The sequence below is a fragment of the Mesoplodon mirus genome (assembly GCF_964341445.2).
Source record: "Mesoplodon mirus genome assembly, chromosome: 2".
Lineage (NCBI taxonomy): Eukaryota > Metazoa > Chordata > Mammalia > Artiodactyla > Ziphiidae > Mesoplodon > Mesoplodon mirus.
In genome coordinates, this window is record NC_138977.1 from 114,843,160 (window position 1) to 114,863,573 (window position 20,414).

The 20,414-nt window shown below is 36.8% G+C and overlaps 1 protein-coding gene across 2 annotated transcripts in view; it reads right to left on the bottom strand.

Moving 5' to 3' along the window:
* RYR2 (ryanodine receptor 2) overlaps positions 1-20,414 on the bottom strand; it is a 729,440-nt gene that overhangs the window by 79,539 nt on the left and 629,487 nt on the right. For both annotated transcript variants that reach the window (XM_082634943.1, XM_082634944.1), the window contains exons 78-80: positions 19,814-19,865; positions 11,132-11,185; positions 750-849 (exon numbers count right to left, since the gene is read on the bottom strand). In XM_082634943.1, the coding sequence (XP_082491069.1) occupies positions 750-849; positions 11,132-11,185; positions 19,814-19,865 (206 nt within the window). The remainder of the gene's footprint in view (positions 1-749; positions 850-11,131; positions 11,186-19,813; positions 19,866-20,414) is intronic.

Sequence of the window (20,414 nt, forward strand, 5' to 3'; positions counted from 1 at the left end):
ACCAGTTGTCTAAATTTAGCATATTATGTTTTATTTTTACTTTAGTCGCCTCCACTTATCTTAGAAATGAAATAATCCCTATATTTGGAGAGGGGTGCTTAATAACCACCATTACTTTTCCATTCCATTAAAATTACACTAACTAGTTTTCACAGAGAAGGTATTACCAATGTAAGAAAAATCAGCTTGCACTGGCTGGCTACTGAAAAATGCAACAGTACTTGAATTACTAAAAATGACTCACTTAAAAAATCTAAACATTTATATCAAAGGCCCCGAGGGCCGAGTCCAGCTTGGCACCTGTTTTTGTAAATAAAGTTTTATTGGAACATGGCCACACCATTTATTCACATATTGTCTCTAGCTACTTTCATGCCACTCTGGCGGAGTTGAAGAGATGCCACAGAGGCCCCAATGGCTCACAAAGCCGAAAATATTTACTATCTGGCCTCTATCAGAAAACATTTGCCCACCTCTGATTCACATAATCAGTTTGTTAGAGTTGGGTCCCAATATAATTTCCAAAACTTAATGAACAGAAATAAAAAATCTTTTAGTAAGATTCTGATTAAAAAAGAAAAATCAACATTGAACTTGGTAAGAGAGGTGGCATTTGTGGTCACCTGACCTAGTCATGAACAAGAAATTCAGGGACGAAATAAATCAGTAGATTTTAAGTAAGGGCGCTCCTAGGAGTAAAGGGGAAATCTACAGAATCGGCTCTTCTGAGGTAGAGCCAAGAGCCTCACCTTTGCTGGCACTGATGGTCTGCAGCACCATCTCAGCTGCACCGCGGTCGTGGAGCCTGGCTTGTTGGTACAGAAGCTTTTGCTTTTCCATTTCTTTTTCCTGAACACAAATCCCAACCATTTATGTTGCAGATATCACTAAGCAGAGCAGCTTTCTATAAACCATATTTTCAGTCATCTCTTCATGTATGGGCTCTATGACAACATTATGGACCATTTCAACAGCAACAATGTTATCCAACAGATGTTAACATAGTCAACTCTTGGTTTTTCCCTTTATGTTTCTTGTGATAGACTTTTGGTACTGATTTATCAGGATGAATTTTCTCAATTGTAATGACTGGATTAGTCCAAAGCCTGTATCATACTTTTGAAGTACTGTACTTCATCATTGAAACTTGCACTTTCTGAATGATACATTCGTGCATCAGTTTGTCACGTGTTTAATCATCTCCCAGGTCATGGTCATAACTTGATACTGCTCAGCAAATGGCTCGAGTTGTAAGTTATCACTGAATGACAGAAAAACATTAACTGAGGACGTGTTGGAGTTTAAGCAAAATTGAAAGCTGATATGGATAAAAAGGTAGGCTTCAACTAAGTAGTGGACATATGATAACAGATCTCCCCAGTCCCCTCCCAAAGAATAAAAGAAGCAATGTGCCTTTATATTTTGTATTCTCTGGTGGTAACAAACGATTCTGCATGGTACGGCTAGAGCAATGGCTAGAGTTTGTTCTTTTCCACTTAAACTACCACTGAAAACATACAGAAGGAAATCAAAATAAAATATAAAGGCACAGCAAGTTCAAGACTGGTAGGATCATTCACTTGAGCTATCCAGTTCGCTGGAGAATCGAGACGGAACCAAGCAGTATAAGTTGCAGAATGAAAGTTGCATAGAGCACTATGACAGCACGTCCATCAAATGGCGTGGTAGGGAAGCTTAGTCAATGGGACATGAAACAGTCAATTAGTATCATGTCCATAAACACAACGGCCAAAACATATATGACCTAAGAGCAGAAAGAGCTGCAGCAGAGGTAGCCAGAGTGACAGCTTTGCTGCCATAAACTTTCCATCCAAAGTACGGAAAATAGACACTGGAAGATGGAAGAGGTTTAAAAAATGAAGGCTTGCTAGTTACAGAATATGAAAAAGAACATAAACTAAAAGGAGGGGGTAAAAGAAATGGGCTCAAACAAATGAAAAAAGAAACCTTTAAATCAAAAGCAACCAACACAGACATTTATGCTGTTACCAGAGAGTTCTCGCCGAGGCTGGCAAATTTGTCTCTTAAATCTTTGATAATATCGTGCTGCGAAAACAAAATTGATCAGGGTTTTTTTTCACACTATAGTTAGAGCTCCTGTGGTTAAATTTTTATTTTTTCTTAAATTATGTGATAGGCCTAAATGGAAGCAGAAAAAAGAAAAAAAAAAAAGGCAGCTTTGCTTTATATGTAGCCATGCTAACATCTAAAAGGTTTGCCTTCATGTTTAAACCTCTTCCTGTGAAGTCAAAAACAAAATGAAAACAAAACCACACAGACACACAAAACTATATTGTCATTACAACAGAGTTTCAGAAAAACTGAAAGAAGACCCTTTCGTCTGCTCTTCAGGTGCTGTTTAAAATTAGTGAGCAACATTTGATTCTTCCTTTTAGACCCAACAATCTTTGACTTTCCTCCCGTTGCCAGAGCTATTTCTGGAACTTTTACTTCCTAGCTTAACCAACTCCCTTCGTGAAAGAGCTTTCCAGTAAAACTGATAAGAAATTACTGTCTTAAGGAACTGTTATTTTCATCAACTAAAGAGGCAAAGGAGTTAGAAAGAATGATTCTTCTATTGACGCAATACAACATAAAAAGATAGTCATCAGGAAATCCAAAGAAGATGGAAGATGGCAGCATGCCATATATTCTTGAGGAAAAACAAATACAGAAACCCTTCGCTATTTGTGCTCCAAAAGTAGGGAGACCAGCTCAAAGATCTGCGAGAACAACCTGCACAATAGATTCTAAGGTCCCAGTATCCTCTTCAGTAACTGAAATCACTCATGATGGATAGACCTCAGGAGGACCAAGAAACACAGGATATCAAATTGCCTTCTTTACAAAGTAAACTCCCTGAGCAAAGATCACGCTAATTTTCCTTATATAACATCTAAATTTCAGTAATAATATTTCGGGGGAGATGACATGAAACATTTGAAGAAAAAATATTGAGCAAAAAACACACTCTGATCTAGAGGCAGGAAAATCATATTTCATAAAGAGGGATCAGGTCGACCACTCTTTTGAATTTCTTTGTTGGAAGCCCTCTCTTCAGAATATCTTTAATGTTATTTCTTTTTGTACTTTGTTGTCCCCTTTGAAAACTGCTTCTGGGTATATAATTTAATCTTTCATTGGAAATTTTTTCACGACATAAAAAAGTAAAACTTTAAAAGTGAAACTAGAAAGTTTTCAGGCAATAAAATGATGGATTATACGGAAAGAAAAAAATTCTTTCATTTCAAATTTACTGCAGATTAGCTTTTCTAAGCAAATGGGAGGTAGATCTTTTAAAAGTATCTTATTCAGGGAATTAGCACCTTGAAAGTACTTTTTAAAGGACCTTTTTAAAAGTAGGGTTCCTCGCCCTGCTGCACTCCAAATTCCGCTTGAATTGCTAAAGGTTTTTAAATATAACACTATACCTTCAACCTGTAGTTTAGTCTTTAAATTATTCCAAGGTTACAAAGGGAAAAATGCTTCAGGAATTGTTGTTTCTCCCAAACAAGAAGATTGTCTCAGTATTTTATTGATATAGGAAACTTTTACATTTATATGATTTTATGTAGACTCCTAGAAACCTCGGAATCACTAGTACTGACAACCTGCAGCAAATTAGCAAGACCCTGTGCCATGGGTTTCTGGATTAATTACATTATTGGAAGGCCCTACTTTGTGTCCCTAAATGCTTTTCATCCCTCAACACTTTTCTTTCTTCATCTAACTGTATTATGTATGATTGTGTGATATTTTAAATACCAAATGAGGAAAAGGTAGAGATACGTATACATGTACAGAAGCTAGACATTATTTTCTACAAATCATTTTCATTGTAACATTCCTATACTAAAAAAGCATGGAGTTTATTTTTTCACCCCTTCACAAAAGATCAGAAGAAAAGTCACGAAAATTTGCAAGCTTCTGATCAGTATTTATGCACTTAGAAGAGTTATGAAATTGCCCTGAAAAATGAACTTACTCAAAAACAGCAAATCAGACAGTTTTAAAGGTGGATATTACCCCTGAGAACATCCAGTTCAAAGATGAAAAGGCTGAGGTACAGGGTAATTAAATGTGACCTGCTGAAGGTCACCTGGTTGGCACCCAGATGAGAACTCAGGTCTCCTGCCTTGGGAGGTTCTGTGCTCATTATGATAAAAGATTTCCTCTCATTGGGCTTCTCTGACTTGATTTTAGTAAGGAAGTGAAATTGATTAAATGTAATGATAATAGCAAATACTTATAGAGTTTGTTATGTGATAGGCAATGTTCTGAGTGGATTATATACATTAACTAATTTAATCCTCATCACAATCCTATGCAATAGAGACCTTAATTAGTCCCATTTTATAGATAGGATAATTGAGGCTTAAGATCATACAGCCATATGGTGGAGCTGGGATGCAAACACAGCTGGTCTATTTGAGTGTCTGTGCTCTTAATGATTCTGCTGTATCCCATTTCCTGTAAATAATGTGGCCAAGCATAAGCTTCAACTGGGATTATTTTTTAAAATTTTTATTTAATATTGGAGTATAGTTGATTAACAATGCTGTGTTAGTTTTAGGTGTACAGCAAAGTGATTCAGTTATACACATACATGTATCTATTCTTTTACAAATTCTTTTCCCATTTAGGTTATTACAGATTATTGAGCAGAGCTCCCTGTGCTATACAGTACATTCTTGTTGGTTATCTATTTTAAATATAGCAGTGTGTATTTGTCAATCTCAACTGGGATTGTTTTTAAAAACAATAGCACATGCAGTCAAATTATTGTGCATGTCAAAAATGCATAATTATATGTTTAAATATGTGTTGTCTACACACTCACATGCTATTTAGGTTTACACATTCATATGCATAAATTACCATACACAATATAGAGGACTGTGCTATTTGGGAATTTTCCTTGTATCAGGACCAGTATTCCAGCCCACACTGACCCCCCTTCTCTCCAAGTCTTAGCGACTTGCCTTGCTTCTGAAGTACAGTGGTCCTAGAAATGGCTTGCACCATTACTGTGCTTACGAAAGCTGGCTCTTATCACAACTACCACTGTCTAAGGAAACCACATGCTGATGGAAATGGAGAGACTGCAGTGCCTGGACACTCGCAGGCTGGACCCAAGCTGGCTCTGGCTTCCCCAGGGGTCACCTGGAAGAACTGGTTAATATCAGCAGGAAGTATGAAGAAATTAACACCCTGTGACCAATAATAGATAGGAGGTTGGACAAAACCAGCAGATAAAGTGTTCCTTGTTGCTCCCCAGGAGGTAATGTTCCAGGATGCATATAGCCTCTCCAGGGGCATCCAACACAATCTAGCAACTAGCTGTATGGCTGGTTAGTTGTGGTTAGCTGGTCAGCTCAAGAATGCATTACTGCGTTCTCTCTGCTTCCCTGTATCAGTTCTCGTTCTCCCTCACTCTTACTCCCCTGAGACTGTAACACCTCCAACCCCAGTAAAGTGTTAGCAAAAAACCTCTTTGCTCTGTTTTCTAGGGAACATGGGCTAAGACAGGAGGGTATTACTGCAGATCAACAATTTCAGTATATAAAAATGCAGTTGGCAGATTGCAGCAATAAGCATGAGTATTGGAGAACACTGGCCATGAAAATTCCTTCCCCCCTCCCCTCTGTGATTCAACAGTGTGACAAGCAACTCAACACTCTAGGGTCCATATTTTGACACCATAGAGCTTCCACAGTAGAAACTAAAGAAGTGTAAATTTTCTTGATAAAAGAGATAATTGTTTCAATGTTTTATATCCATAGCTTTATCTACAATTTTTTAAAATTTAATGGTTCTCTTTGGTAAGATTCAGGAAGCCCTGCTAATCTAAATTGCTGTGTTCCTATGAACACAAGTAAATAAGCCCATTCAAAGATCAAATTATGTAGCTATTGGAAAGGGAACATCTTATAGCCAATTCATTCTTGTAGAATTACAAAAAATTGAATTCTATTCAAATTTAGATCCTTGGGGGCTTCCCTGGTGGCACAGTGGTTGAGAGTCCGCCTGTCGATGCAGGGGACACGGGTTCGTGCTCCGGTCCGGGAAGATCCCACATGCCACGGAGTGGCTGGACCCGTGAGCCATGGCCGCTGAGCCTGCGCGTCCGGAGCCTGTGCTCCTCAATGGGAGAGGCCACAACAGTGAGAGGCCCGCGTACCGCAAAAAAAAATAAAAATAAAAATAAAAATTTAGATCATTGGAGGGGCCAGACAAAAGTGCTTTTATCACTGTGTAGAGCTATATAACATCAGTCCTTAAGACATTTTAGACCTAAATGGATTCTTTCACACCTAATGGTACATACTTTGGAATATGAGCTGGGTATTGGCCTGAGTACTTAGTGGGTATGATGTCACTTTAGTTATGCCTGAGGCCCATCTGGGAGACAATATAGGTTAGTCTCCTAAGTTTTTATGACAAAATATCAACTCTGTCACAGGCATATTTGCCATTTTAGACACAAGCAGTTCTCTTTAATCAATAGGACAGAATGATAGCACCTCAGGGACTCACCAGAGAATTCACCTGTGAATTAGAAACTGGGCATTTGCCAAAGGATGAGGCAACTTGCATAATACTCGAGAAAGATGGTCTAGAAGGCGAGTTAATGGTCCATTCCTCTAGATTTACTTAAGCTTCACTGTCATTAATTTAGGTTTTTCCATAAGTAGTGAATCTATATTAAAGTATTTAATTCAATGAAAGCTTTTGTGTGGAATATTATCATCGAACGTTGCACCCTCAGATTTGGAAGAATGGCAGTAGGAGAAGCAACCATCAGAAGAATGTTGCTATATGTTTTGCAAAATCATCATTTTATTTTTTTTCCTTTTTGCGGTACGCGGGCTTCTCATTGTTGTGGCCTCTCCCGTTGCGGAGCACAGGCTCCGGACGCGCAGGCTCAGCGGCCATGGCTCACGGGCCTAGCCGCTCCGCGGCATGTGGGATCTTCCCGGTCCGGGGCACGAACCCGTGTGCCCTGCAACAGCAGGCGGACTCTCAACCACTGCGCCACCAGGGAAGCCCCAAAATCATCATTTTAAAATGTGGTCTACTGTGGTACCAAAGTTCTTTCTTCTACGTGAGAAAAACCCATCGTGCTCAGGAAAGTCATTCAACTTGAAATATTACTCTTTGTTATTATTATTATTTGTTTTGGCTTATGAAAAGTTCAAAGCTGAATAACGCAATCCACTGTAGTAATTAACATTTTGGGTAATTGCTAAAACGTTTCTTCCCTTTCAATTAATATTGTCCTCTTTATAATATTTAACTGTCCATTTTCATAGTTTTAATATTGAAGTAGTCTCAAGTCTAAAAAGAGTTATATATAATTACTAACTAAATATGCAATTAAATTTTCAAATAAGTAGTTGTAGGTAAATATGCATATAAATAGATGAAGCTGGGAATTAAATTATCAACTTAAATCAGGCAAGTTTTAACAGGATCATATCAGTAAAACATACATGTGATGGAAGAAGAAAAGAGCTGGTAAATACTAGGCATTTTAGCCTGCACTCCCTGTTTTCCATGTTTTTTGAGCTTTATTTATGTTACTCCTCATGGAAATTTTCTTTATAATGCTACCTTTTTATATCTACTTCTTTCTTCTTCTCAATATTCTTATAGATAATTTAAGTGGAAAGTATAGCAAATATTAATAATCAGCCAGTTATAGGGATAAAATTCAATTAGCACACTCTGTTATTCCAAAATTTATTTAACATAATTTGTTTTAAGAATTATTGAAACTGCCAAGCGACCTTTCAAATTCATTATAACTTAGATGAAAAATTCCACTATTTAGACTATACTAAATAATGTTAAACAACCAGACATCTCAATGTAAAAAGTCTGGTCCATTACTAAATTTATAAAGAGAAAGCAATAATCCAGTTGTCTAGTCAAACTTTTCAGTGGTGTTGCTGTCATCACAGGGCCAATCTCAGACAGAACCCTCTTTGCAGGTGATTGGTTCTCTGTCAGTTCTAAAAACACGGCCTCATTCTTCAGCTTGGGAAGAGTTCATATTGTTAACTCACAGAGTGTGTATTTTGCAAATAGACTGCTCCACAGATTAGGCATAAATGATGAGTTATAGTATAGAAATCACACGGAGAGTCAGTCAAACATCGGTTAAGAAGGGAAAAGTCCCAAATCTCTTCTACTGTGTTATGCGTGTGAGCATGTGGCACCCCTGGCAACTCTAAAATCCTGTCTCATTCTGGGACAGTCACACTGGCTGGTCTCTACCTCCTTTTTGGGGGGATTAATTACCAGGTTTCACCATTACGTGAACTTCTCTCCCACCATCCTAAATCCAAGGCATGTAGCCCATTCTCCCAGGCGGGGCGCCATACGTCTCCTGATTTCTTGTTCTCAGTATGACCTGAATCCTACACTGTACAGGCTAGATTCCACTACTAGTTACTCCCAGACTTCTTTTCTGAATAGGGAATCTTTCTAATGTCACCAAATGTGATCCTATTTACCAAATTTTATTTGCTTTTAGATCTCCCTGAAACTGCACTCCTCTTTCAAAGTAAAATGGTTTTCTTAACAAGCAATACTTTCTCATCCTGGCCTTCCTTACCCGCCCCCATTCCGTCTAAATCAATACCCTTGGGCATGAATTTCAGTGCTATCCGTGAAATCAAATCTTGGTGGATGTTAGGAGGTCCCTTTATGCTTTCAACCCTCAACAAGTCACAGGAATTCTATCTGAGATCATTAACGATAAAACTATAAAAATCCAGCAAATTAGGATCACGCCCATTGTACCTACTGATTTAAACCCATAATCTATAATTAAGTGTTATGCCTATTATATGCCATTAAATTATATCCATCTGATTAGAGCTAAACGTGATAACATCTGCATGAACTCTAATTTTAAAATGATATGAGAACAATATAGTCCTCCAAATATAATAGTGAGTTAAAAACATTATAATTTGCTCCTTCTAAGTAGATGTTTTATGACATTCTAAATTCATCTTAACAGAAAATATTTCACTTTTTAAAATAGAAGGCAAAAAAGAACACTTTACACTTACAAACAGAAAAGCTTTCTCTCTTTTCTTTAACTAAAGTCATTATAGGTATTTTTTTTCCTGGGATGTTTACGATTTTTCAACTAAATAGTCTCACGAAAATAAAATGTAAGCTTAACAGGGTTCATATGAAAGGAAAATTTTTGTGATTATAGACCAAAATGTTTTCTCTTGGCAAATTTTCCAGGTACTTAGCTCTTCAGAATATTCAGAGACAGAAAGAGTCATCTAGTTATTAGCTATAAGGAAATGCTAAATTAACACTGAAATCATGGAATATCCTCTCCAATTATCAGTTGAAGGTATTACTAGCACAATGGAAAAGAAGATTATTTCCAATCCCACCAGCAATGCTATATATCATATCTCTTTTCTAGTAATAAGACTGGTATAAAAACCCTCAAGAGGGATGAGGCATGAAATGTTGCACTGAAAAGTCACCAGCTAAAATTGAATCACCGAAAGGGTGGACTCTTTCATCTCAGCATAGTACACAGCTCAAAGTCAACACAGAGGATAAAATTTCAAATTATGAGTCAATTAAATTGCAAGAAGAATAAACCTATGTCAAGGAAGGGATACTGAAGAGACAAACTGCATTGGAGCTACAAACTTGGTAGAAAGATTGCAAGACTGTTTTGTTTTGTTTTTTTACAAAAAAGAATCCAAGATGTTGGGTCTAACAAAGGTAAATGTCACAAGAAACTGAAACTCAGACCCAGACAAATACACACATATATATAGTTTTACCTTGCTGCGTTGGGATCCTGTGACCTTAAGGAAGGATGAGGACAAGAAGCAAAATAGCAATAAACAATTGCTCGGAAGACAACCGACAGACCATAAATGGTGTGCACTTCAGGAAAATAGTATTATCTGCTGCTCACAGCTCATTCTAATTTAGTTCAGTTTCTTATCAATGAAGATGGATTTGAGACTAGAAATACACATACATTAGAAAAGATTATAGTGTCATCCAGGAAATTAATCTTAAGGCATTTTTCTCAGCCAGCAATAGTCATGGGTCATTCTCAAATTAGTTTGTTTTGGTATTTTTTTACACAATGACTTCAGTGCAATGCTGCAGAGATGCTCACATCCAATTATTCCTAAAAGGGGCACTACTCAATATCTACTCCTCACCTACACTTTTTTGTGGGTCCACTGTAATTAAAGACTTACAGCTGGCTACTAATATATTTCCAGACTTCTAGCTCAAAGCAGACATGTAAATTAATAGCAGCAAAAAAAAAAAAAAAAGGTCTAATCCATTTCCTTCCATTTAATTTCTTTTTGAAAATTCCAGAAAAAAAAAAAGAACCAATAAATAAGGAGAGGGTAGTTGGCAACAGCTGGTCTTTCTTATAAAAAGCAAAAGTACAGCCTAAGCAAAGGGGGAAAATAATATTTACTTTCCCTTTGGCTAATGAATATTGAGCAGTATTTCGAACTATATGGAAATGTAAAATCTGAGAAGGTTTGAGGAAATAATCATAAAATAGAACATAGCCCTAGGAATATATGCAATCCTGCCTCATGCAAGCAAACTGCACTGTGTGCCACCAACTACATATGTACAGGGAATGAGTGACCTAATTGGGCAGAAGTCAAAAGAGGCTAAATCTTTAAGATTTCTTTGATTTAGAAAAAAAATCAAACCAAGGGTTTAATTAGAAACTTGATGTCATGTTGCTCTTCCATAAATATTTTTCTGCCACGTCTGTTGGAAATTTCAGATCACATCATTAACTGAGATGAGAACAATTTAAAGCAACCTCATCTCTGAGGGCTCTCAGGAACACTCATTCTGAACATATGGGTTTTATCTGATTCTTTAACTAGTCTATGTTCCTTGGTCTTAACTTCAGCAAATGTTAGGACTCAAATTTGTCCATCCAGCTTCTGACATGCAGTTCCTTGACACAATAAGCTGCAATAAGCCATGAAGCAAGAAACATAAATGTCAGTTATAAGCTATGAAACAATGTTTCAACGTAGACAAAAAACAAATATAGAAAGATTCATCTTACTTCAAAACTCTTCACTTCCTCTTCCCCATCATCGTCTTCCTCGTCATGACAACTCTGATACATGTAAAAAAAAATTTTGAAAAGGTCAACAGGATAATATGTTGAGGCAGAAAATATAAAAGAATTTAGCACAGAATACTGAATCATTTGTGTTAGTTTATCATCAATAATGTTTAAATATATACATTATATATAATAAGCTTAGATGACATGATCAATGAATCTGTGGCCTAAAAGAAAACTACACTGTGCATATACAAAATTAAAATACTAAATTACCAATTATATATATATCATGGAGATATTTATGAGGTCTGTATCATACTACATATACTACTTATTCATGCATTTTCCTTGTGCAAATCAAGTTACAAGCCTTAAAAACAAGGATCATTGTTTTCCCTTTTTTATGCTTCCATTACAATGTGTTAATACAGATACATTTAATAACTATGAATTAAAGTTAAAAGAAAGCAGTGTCCATTACTTAAAGTGAATCTTGTCATCTTTTTTTTGTTGTTGTTAAGTTCATTATTTATTGTATTTGGTCTAAAGGAGGAAAGTAAAATTCCAACTGTTACCAAGATTATTCTTTCACAGAAAAATGATAAAACAGACAATTTCATTATTTTGAGTTATTTTCCCAGAAATGGTAAAGGAGCTGTGCATATATTCTTATCTAATTCCCACAGCTGAAAATTTTGCTTGCTAAGGAAGCAGAGCTGTTTGGTGGTTAGGAATATGGCCTGAGGATACAGAGTGCCTGGTTCAAATCCTGATGCTGCCATTTATGAGCTGTTTAGTCAAGGGCAAGTTCCTTTACCTCTCTGGGTCTCCGCTTCCTCATATTTAAAGTGGAAATAATAAAAAAAGTAACCATGTTCCTGAGAGGATCACATGAATTAATATATGGAAATTGTTTGCCACTTAGGAACAAGTATCTGAAAAACAATAAGCTTTTAATAAATCTCAATTGCTATTATTATCATGGTTTGGTACTAGGAGTATCGTGTTGACCAAAGGAAGCAGGTCATCAGCCAATACCTGTGCTAAGAAGACCCTAACGCTCTTCTAAGTTAGATTACTGCAACCCTTCTAAGGATTTTTTTTATGGTTGGTAAACACTCAGTGTATCTATGAAGCTCATGGAAGAAGTGGTTAAATATAACTTACAAATCAGAAAAATACTTTTAACTCAATGTTTCACAGTACTTTGAGTACATACGTGAAGTAGAAATGGGAGCCAGGGTACAAAATGTGATCCTTCCACCAGACTCAGTGATAAACGCTAAAAGGTTTGTTACATTCTTTCATTCATTCAACAAACATGTACTGAGCATCATCCTCTCCATTTCATGAGAATGTGGACATGGTTTGCAAAGGAGAAAATAAGGGGACACAGACCTGTGACAATTTCACTACATGGAAAAGTTGCTAAATAGTATGTTCCACCACAAAATCCAAGATGTTGATTATTCATTCAGAGTGCAGGAACTTTTTGACTATATGCTAATGTCACCTTGACTCCCGTGTCAACAGTTAACCAGGATTTTGAAAATAAATACACCTGAGAAGTTTAGCAAAACATATCTGGAAGGCCAATCTGCAACCCTCCATAAATATTGTATGTATAATGTTGAATGCAGAGGAATTTTGGCTGAGCTGCTCCTTTTAGATTACCTACATAATGCTTCCTTCACATGCATTATAAATTAGGAGTGAAACATAGGGATTTTATCAAGTAACAAGCATGATAACTATCTAATCAAATTAGAATACCAATACAAAATGTCTCTTAAGAATATAAAGTTACACATTTTCTGAAACACATCATCTCCCATACAAATTTCATTACCTGCAGAAATACTGGGAACAAGGTTTGAGTTGAAGAATACATTTAGAGAAGTTGGCATTTTGAGTTATAATGATATGCTTTTAAGCTATAAAATTCATATGATATGTTTGCTTTTATGTAAAGGAATTTAGAGCTCTAGCTGACAGATCTATCTATCTATCTATCTATCTATATACACACATTTTTTTGGCCGCGTGGCATGTGGAATCTTAGTTCCGTGACCATGGATCAAACCTGTGCCCCCTGCAGTGGAAGTGCAGAGTCTTAACCACTGGACCGCCAGGGAAGTCTCTGACAGATATTTTTTACAAAGAATTATTTTGAAACAAAATACTTTAAACTGTTTTCTAAAAATTTCCTAAGAAAATTTAGTGAGATTCTCTTCTAATAAAGTTAAAATTTTGATTTTTAAAAAACCTATTAAACCTGAATCTATTTGGAGACCTATCTGACAAAATTCAATAAACCCATAAACTGCTCTAAACTTGTCCTGATTGCCATGGGGCATGCTGGGACCACAAGAAAACTATAGAGAATGTCTAGCACTTTTTAATGCACAAACAGAAACAGAGGGATTTACAGGCATAGGACACAATGTTTTTCAATAGCAAACTGCATCCACGCAATTTGTATGATAATGCTAAGTAAACAGTAGGTTCTATTAGATGGTCCTGCAACACAGGACTTAACTTTCTGGATCAAAACGATCAATTCTAGGCAAGGAAGAGTGATATCGTACTCCAGGAAAGAAAAAAGTGAATAAAACCCATACATAAAGGGGCAGAAGCATGAAATAGAGAATTTAGAAGGAAAAAATTAGAGAAGACCAAAAAAGAGGATACTTCAGACATTCAGATATCTGGATCAAAACTCAAAATTGGCAGTGAGAATTCATAAAGCAGTAAATGGGGCACTTCACCTCGCCACCATCCGCTGGAAATTTCATTCTGCAAAACAAGTGTATGTCATACATCCTTCAGTTGCCTTTCTGAGTGCGTCACTCCTCAGAAGACAGAGGAAGCAAAAAGAAACCTTCAGGATGGATTTAAAACTAAGTTTTGCGTGAGACAGAAAACAGAAATCTCATAAGAAAGTGATCCTGGCATTTTATCATTTTAACCAGCAAAGAACGAAACACTAACTTAGTGTGTACCTTTCAATAAGTTATAAGAGAAAGAAGAGGAAACATTTTCCTTAGCCAGAAACTCAAAAAAGTGAAAACATTATTGAGTGTTTAATTTATGACAGTATCATTCTAGATACTTCCACATGGTTATCTTATTTAAATTGGTAAAACCATTCCCTTAGAACAGAACAGCTTCAGACAGTCCAGAAGGGATGATGAGTACAGAGATATTCTGAGAATCAAGCATGAGTGACCACGATGAGGACAAAAGGAAGGGGCAACAGCAAACCAATGTGGATGCACTGCAAATTCTCTAAGATGTTCAAAAGGGGAGATATATATGATGTAAGGAAGGGGTTGGAAACAATTAACCTAAGGTTTAAAATAAAGTGTGGCCCAAAAAATACAAAGATGTAAAATGATTTTTAACATACAGCCAAACACAAAGCAAGGAGAACAAGGAACAGAAAGTACATGATTTACAGCAGAAACTGTAATAATAATAATAGAAAAAGCAGAACTACTCATCAGCCGTTTGCTTCAGACTTAACCACCAAAGAGAAGTGATTTTTAAATATGAAAGTTACCTAGCCAAGAGAAATGAACATTAAGACCTCAATGAAATGCTATATTACACCCACCTGGTTGACAAAAATTAATAAAACATAAAATATAAAATATTGGAGAAGATGTGGATCATCAGAATCTCTCTTAAACATTGCAGGGAGGAATGTAATTTAATGCAATGACTTTGGAAAACAGTTTGGCATCTTCTCCTTAAGTTGAATATTCATATATCCTATGACCCTTGACTTTTGGACATGGATAAGAACAGGCATTTCAAGCCCTTGTTTCATGTCAGCAAAAACATAGATTCAACACAAAAGGCTACCAACAAAAAAGTAAATGGATAAGCTATGGTGTAGTTGCACAATGGAATATAATAGTCAAATCAAATGATCTCCAGCACACACAAAAGTAGAGATGAATCTTAGAAAACAACAGTAAGTAAAACAAGTAAGTACCAAAAGATTACATATAGCATACTGCCCTTTTAAAAGTCAGAACTACTAAAATCTCAAAAATATGTAATTATGTATGTAACACACATGTATATATGTAATATATGTATTAATAAATTCATATAACTAATGTATACTATATAAAAGGAAAGCAAGGTTATCCTGAACATGGGCTACAGGAGGATGATTTCCTTGTGTGGGGAGGCAGGGTATGGGTTAATGGAGAGGACCGTATGATTCCAGGTAGGGTTATTATCAAGGTCTTAGCTTTTCTTGTGAGTGGTGAGTTTATGAGCAGTTACTATATTATTAGAAACTACTAAGTAACTACTTTGAATAAAAGTAGCCAATAATGTAATGGACCAATGATGAGAGTGTATCATGAATCCAGAGCTCTGATTAACCCAATGCTGGGCTCCTATGGTTAAAAAAAACTGAAAACTGAAAACAAAAACCAACTAATATGTAAACGTTGCCTTCATAAAGTCCTGCAAATGGAGAAGGAAGACATAAGTCTCTTGAACAGAGTTCAAGTGTCAAGATTCAAGGCAAAAATAATCATATGTGAATGTAAAATGACCACTGGTAAACTCTGAGAAACCATGAAGGCCAAGAGAAAGTTTCAGACTCCTGGGATGCTGATTGTCAAAGTGAAGAAAGGCAGCCTCCCAAAACTACTTACTAAAAAGTTTGGTATCAATCATCAAAACTAGCAACTTAGATAAACACAGGGAAAGCACACTTACGGGTTTGTGGTTAACATAAATGGAAAGAAATATTTAACAATGGATGAGAGAAATGAACTTTAAAAGTATTTTGGCCTTGGGACTTCCCTGGTGGCGCAGTGGTTAAGAATCTGCCTGCTAGTTCAGGGGACATGGGTTTGATCCCTGGTCCAGGAAGATCCCACATTCCATGGAGCAACTAAGCCCGTGCGCCACAACTGCTGAGCCTGTGCTCTAGAGCCCGTGAGCCACAACAACCGAGCCCGCGTGCCACAACTACCGAAGCCCACACGCCTAGAGCCCGAGCTCCACAAGAGAAGCCACCACAATGAGAAGCCCATGCACCGCAACAAAGAGTAGCCCCCACTCACCACAACTAGAGAGGAAGCCTGTGCACGGCAACAAAGACCCAACAAAGCCAAAAATAAATAAATAAATTTATTTATTTAAAAAAATATTTTTGGCCTTGGATAATGGTATAACTCTAATTAGAGAAATGACGACTTATACTTAAAGAGTATTCAACTGCCAAAATACAGGTATGTGAGGTAAACCTCAGAAGAAATCCATAAATGACATGGAATTTAGGTGAATATGCAAGCTCTAAATGTGACAAAAATGTAATCTGGCTGCCGAAACACCAGTGAATTCTTACAATTTATTGTAAATATATAGAATTCCAAGGCAGAATAAGCAAGGATCAGTCCCAACGTGCACTACAGAGGTGAACTCACAGCCAGCACACTGTGTTCAAGTAATTTCTGGGGGGCACATATTGATAGATGATTGAGAGAAGAATGAACTGAGTAATGAAAGCTGAGCATTCCTGGGATACATTAAACAATAAAAGGAACAAGATTATTTAATTATGAAGGGAAAATCTTGAGAAAAAGCATCATCAAATTTTTGATCACTTATCAAAAGAGATTAAACTTCAGGATATAACCAGGACAAATGCAGAGGCTGATTCTGCTCCAGTCACAAGGAAGAACTTGAACCATCAGGAATCTCCTACTCTCAAAACAGGAGCTTCTCCCCTTTTAGCCCACTTGCTCACTGCTTCTTCAACTGCGAGGACAATAGTCCATGGACTCCTTTACAATCTCCTTACTTATCAGCTCCTTCTTTCCTCATTTCCTTATTTATCCTAGTTAGAATCCAAGATCCAATGCCTCAGCCACTCTCATAATAATAGACAACCCCCCTGTGATCCCCTGTCCTTCAACAACAGCTTGGCAAAAATCCTTATCCTTGACAAACCTAACTTCCTGCCTTCTCTCAATCTGCATTTGGTTCTGGGAACTGCTAGAGAAAAGCCACACAACCAGAAGACTGGTACTGTCCAAATTCATAAAAAACGACATCAATCAGGCTTTCCACACTGCCTGGGAATTCTATTTTAGTTTCCAGTCAATACTCATTCCCAATTTTCACAGAAGGAAATATCCTTCCTCTTTAATCTTTTAACCTAGTGTTTTTTTAATATTTATTTTATTGAAGTATAGTTGATTTACAATGTTGTGTTAGTTTCTGGTGTACAGCAAAGTGATTCAGGTATACATACATACAATAGTTTGCATCTTCTAATCCCAACCTCCAAATCCATCCCCTCCCACCGCCTTGGCAACCACAAGTCTGTTGTCTATGTTTGTTTTGTAGATAAGTTCTTCGTGTCATATTTTAGATTTCACATATAAGCAATACCATATGGTATTTCTCTCTTTCTGACTTACTTCACTTAGTACGATAATTTCTAGGTCCATCCATGTTGCTACAAATGGCCTTGTTTCATTCTTTTTTTATGGCCGAGTAGTTTTCCATTGCATATATATAGAATTCATATTCTTTAACCATTTATCTGTCGACAGATATTTAGGTTGTTTTCATGTTTTTTAAACTGTGGATTTCAACCCATTAACTGGATGTGAAATCTGTTTAGTAAATCATGATCTAAAACAACTTTTTTATTTAAATAGAATAGAAAATATCAGTCTGCGCTGCTCATAGTACAAGTATAATTTCATGATGATTTTCTTTCAAGGTATCTGTTTTTATGTTTCTATAAATATACTTGGTAAATGTATTTCTGACCGTGGGTTACGGTTTAAAAGAAAGCTGGAAAGCCACGACTTTTCTCTTATGCTCTGTAAGCTGTCCTGCTGCCCTGCTCCCACCTACTCAAAGCCTCACTCCACAAATTATTCCCTTATCTACTCTTTTGGGTCCTTCCCACCAGAACAGAAGCATGTTCAAATCTATTTTAAAAAAGTAAAAAAAAAAAAAAGGCAAACAGGCAAAAATAATCCCCCTTCAACCTCACAATTCTATATAGATATTTATCACCCTCTACCTTTGTTCTCCTTCTCAGCCTTCTCAGTAAAGAGATGTCTATGCCACATCTACTCACACATGAAACTCTACTTACTTCCCCACAATACACACTTGGACCACCAGTGCTCCATCTCACAATCCTCTGCAACTGTTCTCACCATGGTCCTATGATGTCCATGTAATGAATCCTGGAGAATTTTCAATCCTTACCTTGTTCAATCCCTCAGCAGAGTAAGATTTTGTTGACCACACACTCCAACAGTTACTATATATGCTCACACTTAAGATTCTCTCCTTTTTTTTGGGGCAGGGGAGCTCCTTTTTTTCTAACCACCTCTTAAGCATCTATGTCTTTAGAGGCTTGGTCCTAGCCACCTGTTCTTCTCATGCTTCCTTTTCTGCCTGCACAAGATCATCTACTACTATGGCTTCAATTACCTTCTAATGCTGACAATTCCCAAAACTGTAATTTTATTTTATTTTTTAAATTTTTTAAATGAATTTATTTATTTTATTTTTGGCCGCGTTGGGTCTTTGTTGCTGCACCCAGGCTTTCTCTAGTTGCAGCGAGCGGGGGCTACTCTTCATTGCGGTGTGTGGGCTTCTCATTGTGGTGGCTTCTCTTTCTGTGGAGCTCGGGCTCTAGGCAGGCAGGCTTCGGTAGTTGCAGCACGCGGGCTCAGTAGTTGTGGCTCGCAGGGCTAGAGCGCAGGCTCAGTAGTTGTGGTGCGTGGGGTAGCTGCTCCATGGCATGTGGGATCTTCCTGGACCAGGGATCAAACCCATGTCCCCTGCACTGGCAGGCGGATTCTTAGCCACTGTGCCACCAGGGAAATCCCCCCAAAACTGTAAATTTAAGCCTTCTGTGAGATATGGAATATCAGACATGACTATCTTATTGCATGTTAGACATCTCCACTTAGCTGTCTCACAGGTATTTTTGACTAACATGTCCAAAATTTAATTTGCCATCTTTCCTCTTCACTCTAGGCCTGCAATCATTCTGGTGCTCCCCACTTTAGAATATGGTTCTGCCATCTACTCAGCTGCCCAAGTCAGAAGCCTCAGAGAAACGTGACTCCTCTTCCCCTCATTCATTCTCAGGTTATGAGATTAAACGAAATAAGCACCCAGAAAATACTAGCTATTACTATTTTTTTCATGGTCAATTCATCATTCAACAGTTAAGGACTTCCTTGAAACTCAGACTAATGCTATATAAACTACTCCCACTACTCTTAATTATTTCTCTACCATTAAACTTGTCAGAGTTTTTTTGTAATCATTTACTCAAATTTTGTCTCCTCAATCAGATGATAAACTCCAAGAAGGCAGGGTGTGTGTGTTACTTTCTGGTTCACCACATTATCTCCAATACCTTGATGTCGAGTGAATATCTGTTGAATGAATGAATGTTTGGAAAATTCGTGAGCTCTCCATAAATAAAGTGTTAAAGGAAGAAACAATGATCACCTGTCAAAAACGTTAGAAGAGATATTCAGGCAACAAGTGGAAAGTTGAGATTAATGCCCTGTAGGTTTCTAAAATTTAACGATATTTTATTTTAATCTAGAAACACACAGATTCTTATATTTTGCCATTAAAATCAAGACATTTATTTACCTTTGCCATAATATCTGCATAAGCCATATATAAAAAATCTTCCTCCAGTTTGCTATGAAAAACAAGAAAAAAATCAGTTTTTAGGTAGAAGGTTAGTTACATGCAAAATCACCATCACTGTATAAAATAACTTTTATCTTTCAACAAGTATGTCTTTTTTAAAAGAAATAAACACAAAACTCAGGCAAAGCATTATTCAGAAATATTGTAGAATCAGAGAGCAAAGATCTTAGACTTCCTAAACAGTGGCCCCATCTTACCTTACAGAAGAGACCTTCAAGTCTCACAAAATAAATGATCTATTGACTTACACACAAATGTAATAACATTAATATTCCCTTAAAACTACAAAAGTTGAACCAAGCAAATTCACATGATGTCAGGGCTTTTGACAGCAGAAGTGATATCTGACATTTGTTGGAAAGACTCCCCCAATTATTATGCTACTACGTAGTTTAAAAATATGATGGTCATAATGATTCTTAAAAACTAAGATAGGTTAAAATCTGTTTACTATCCTCCTTTGAAAAATTATGGAAACCACTAATTCATTGAAGAAAGGCTTCCATCAAAAAATACCTGACGTTTTGCAAAGTTTTTT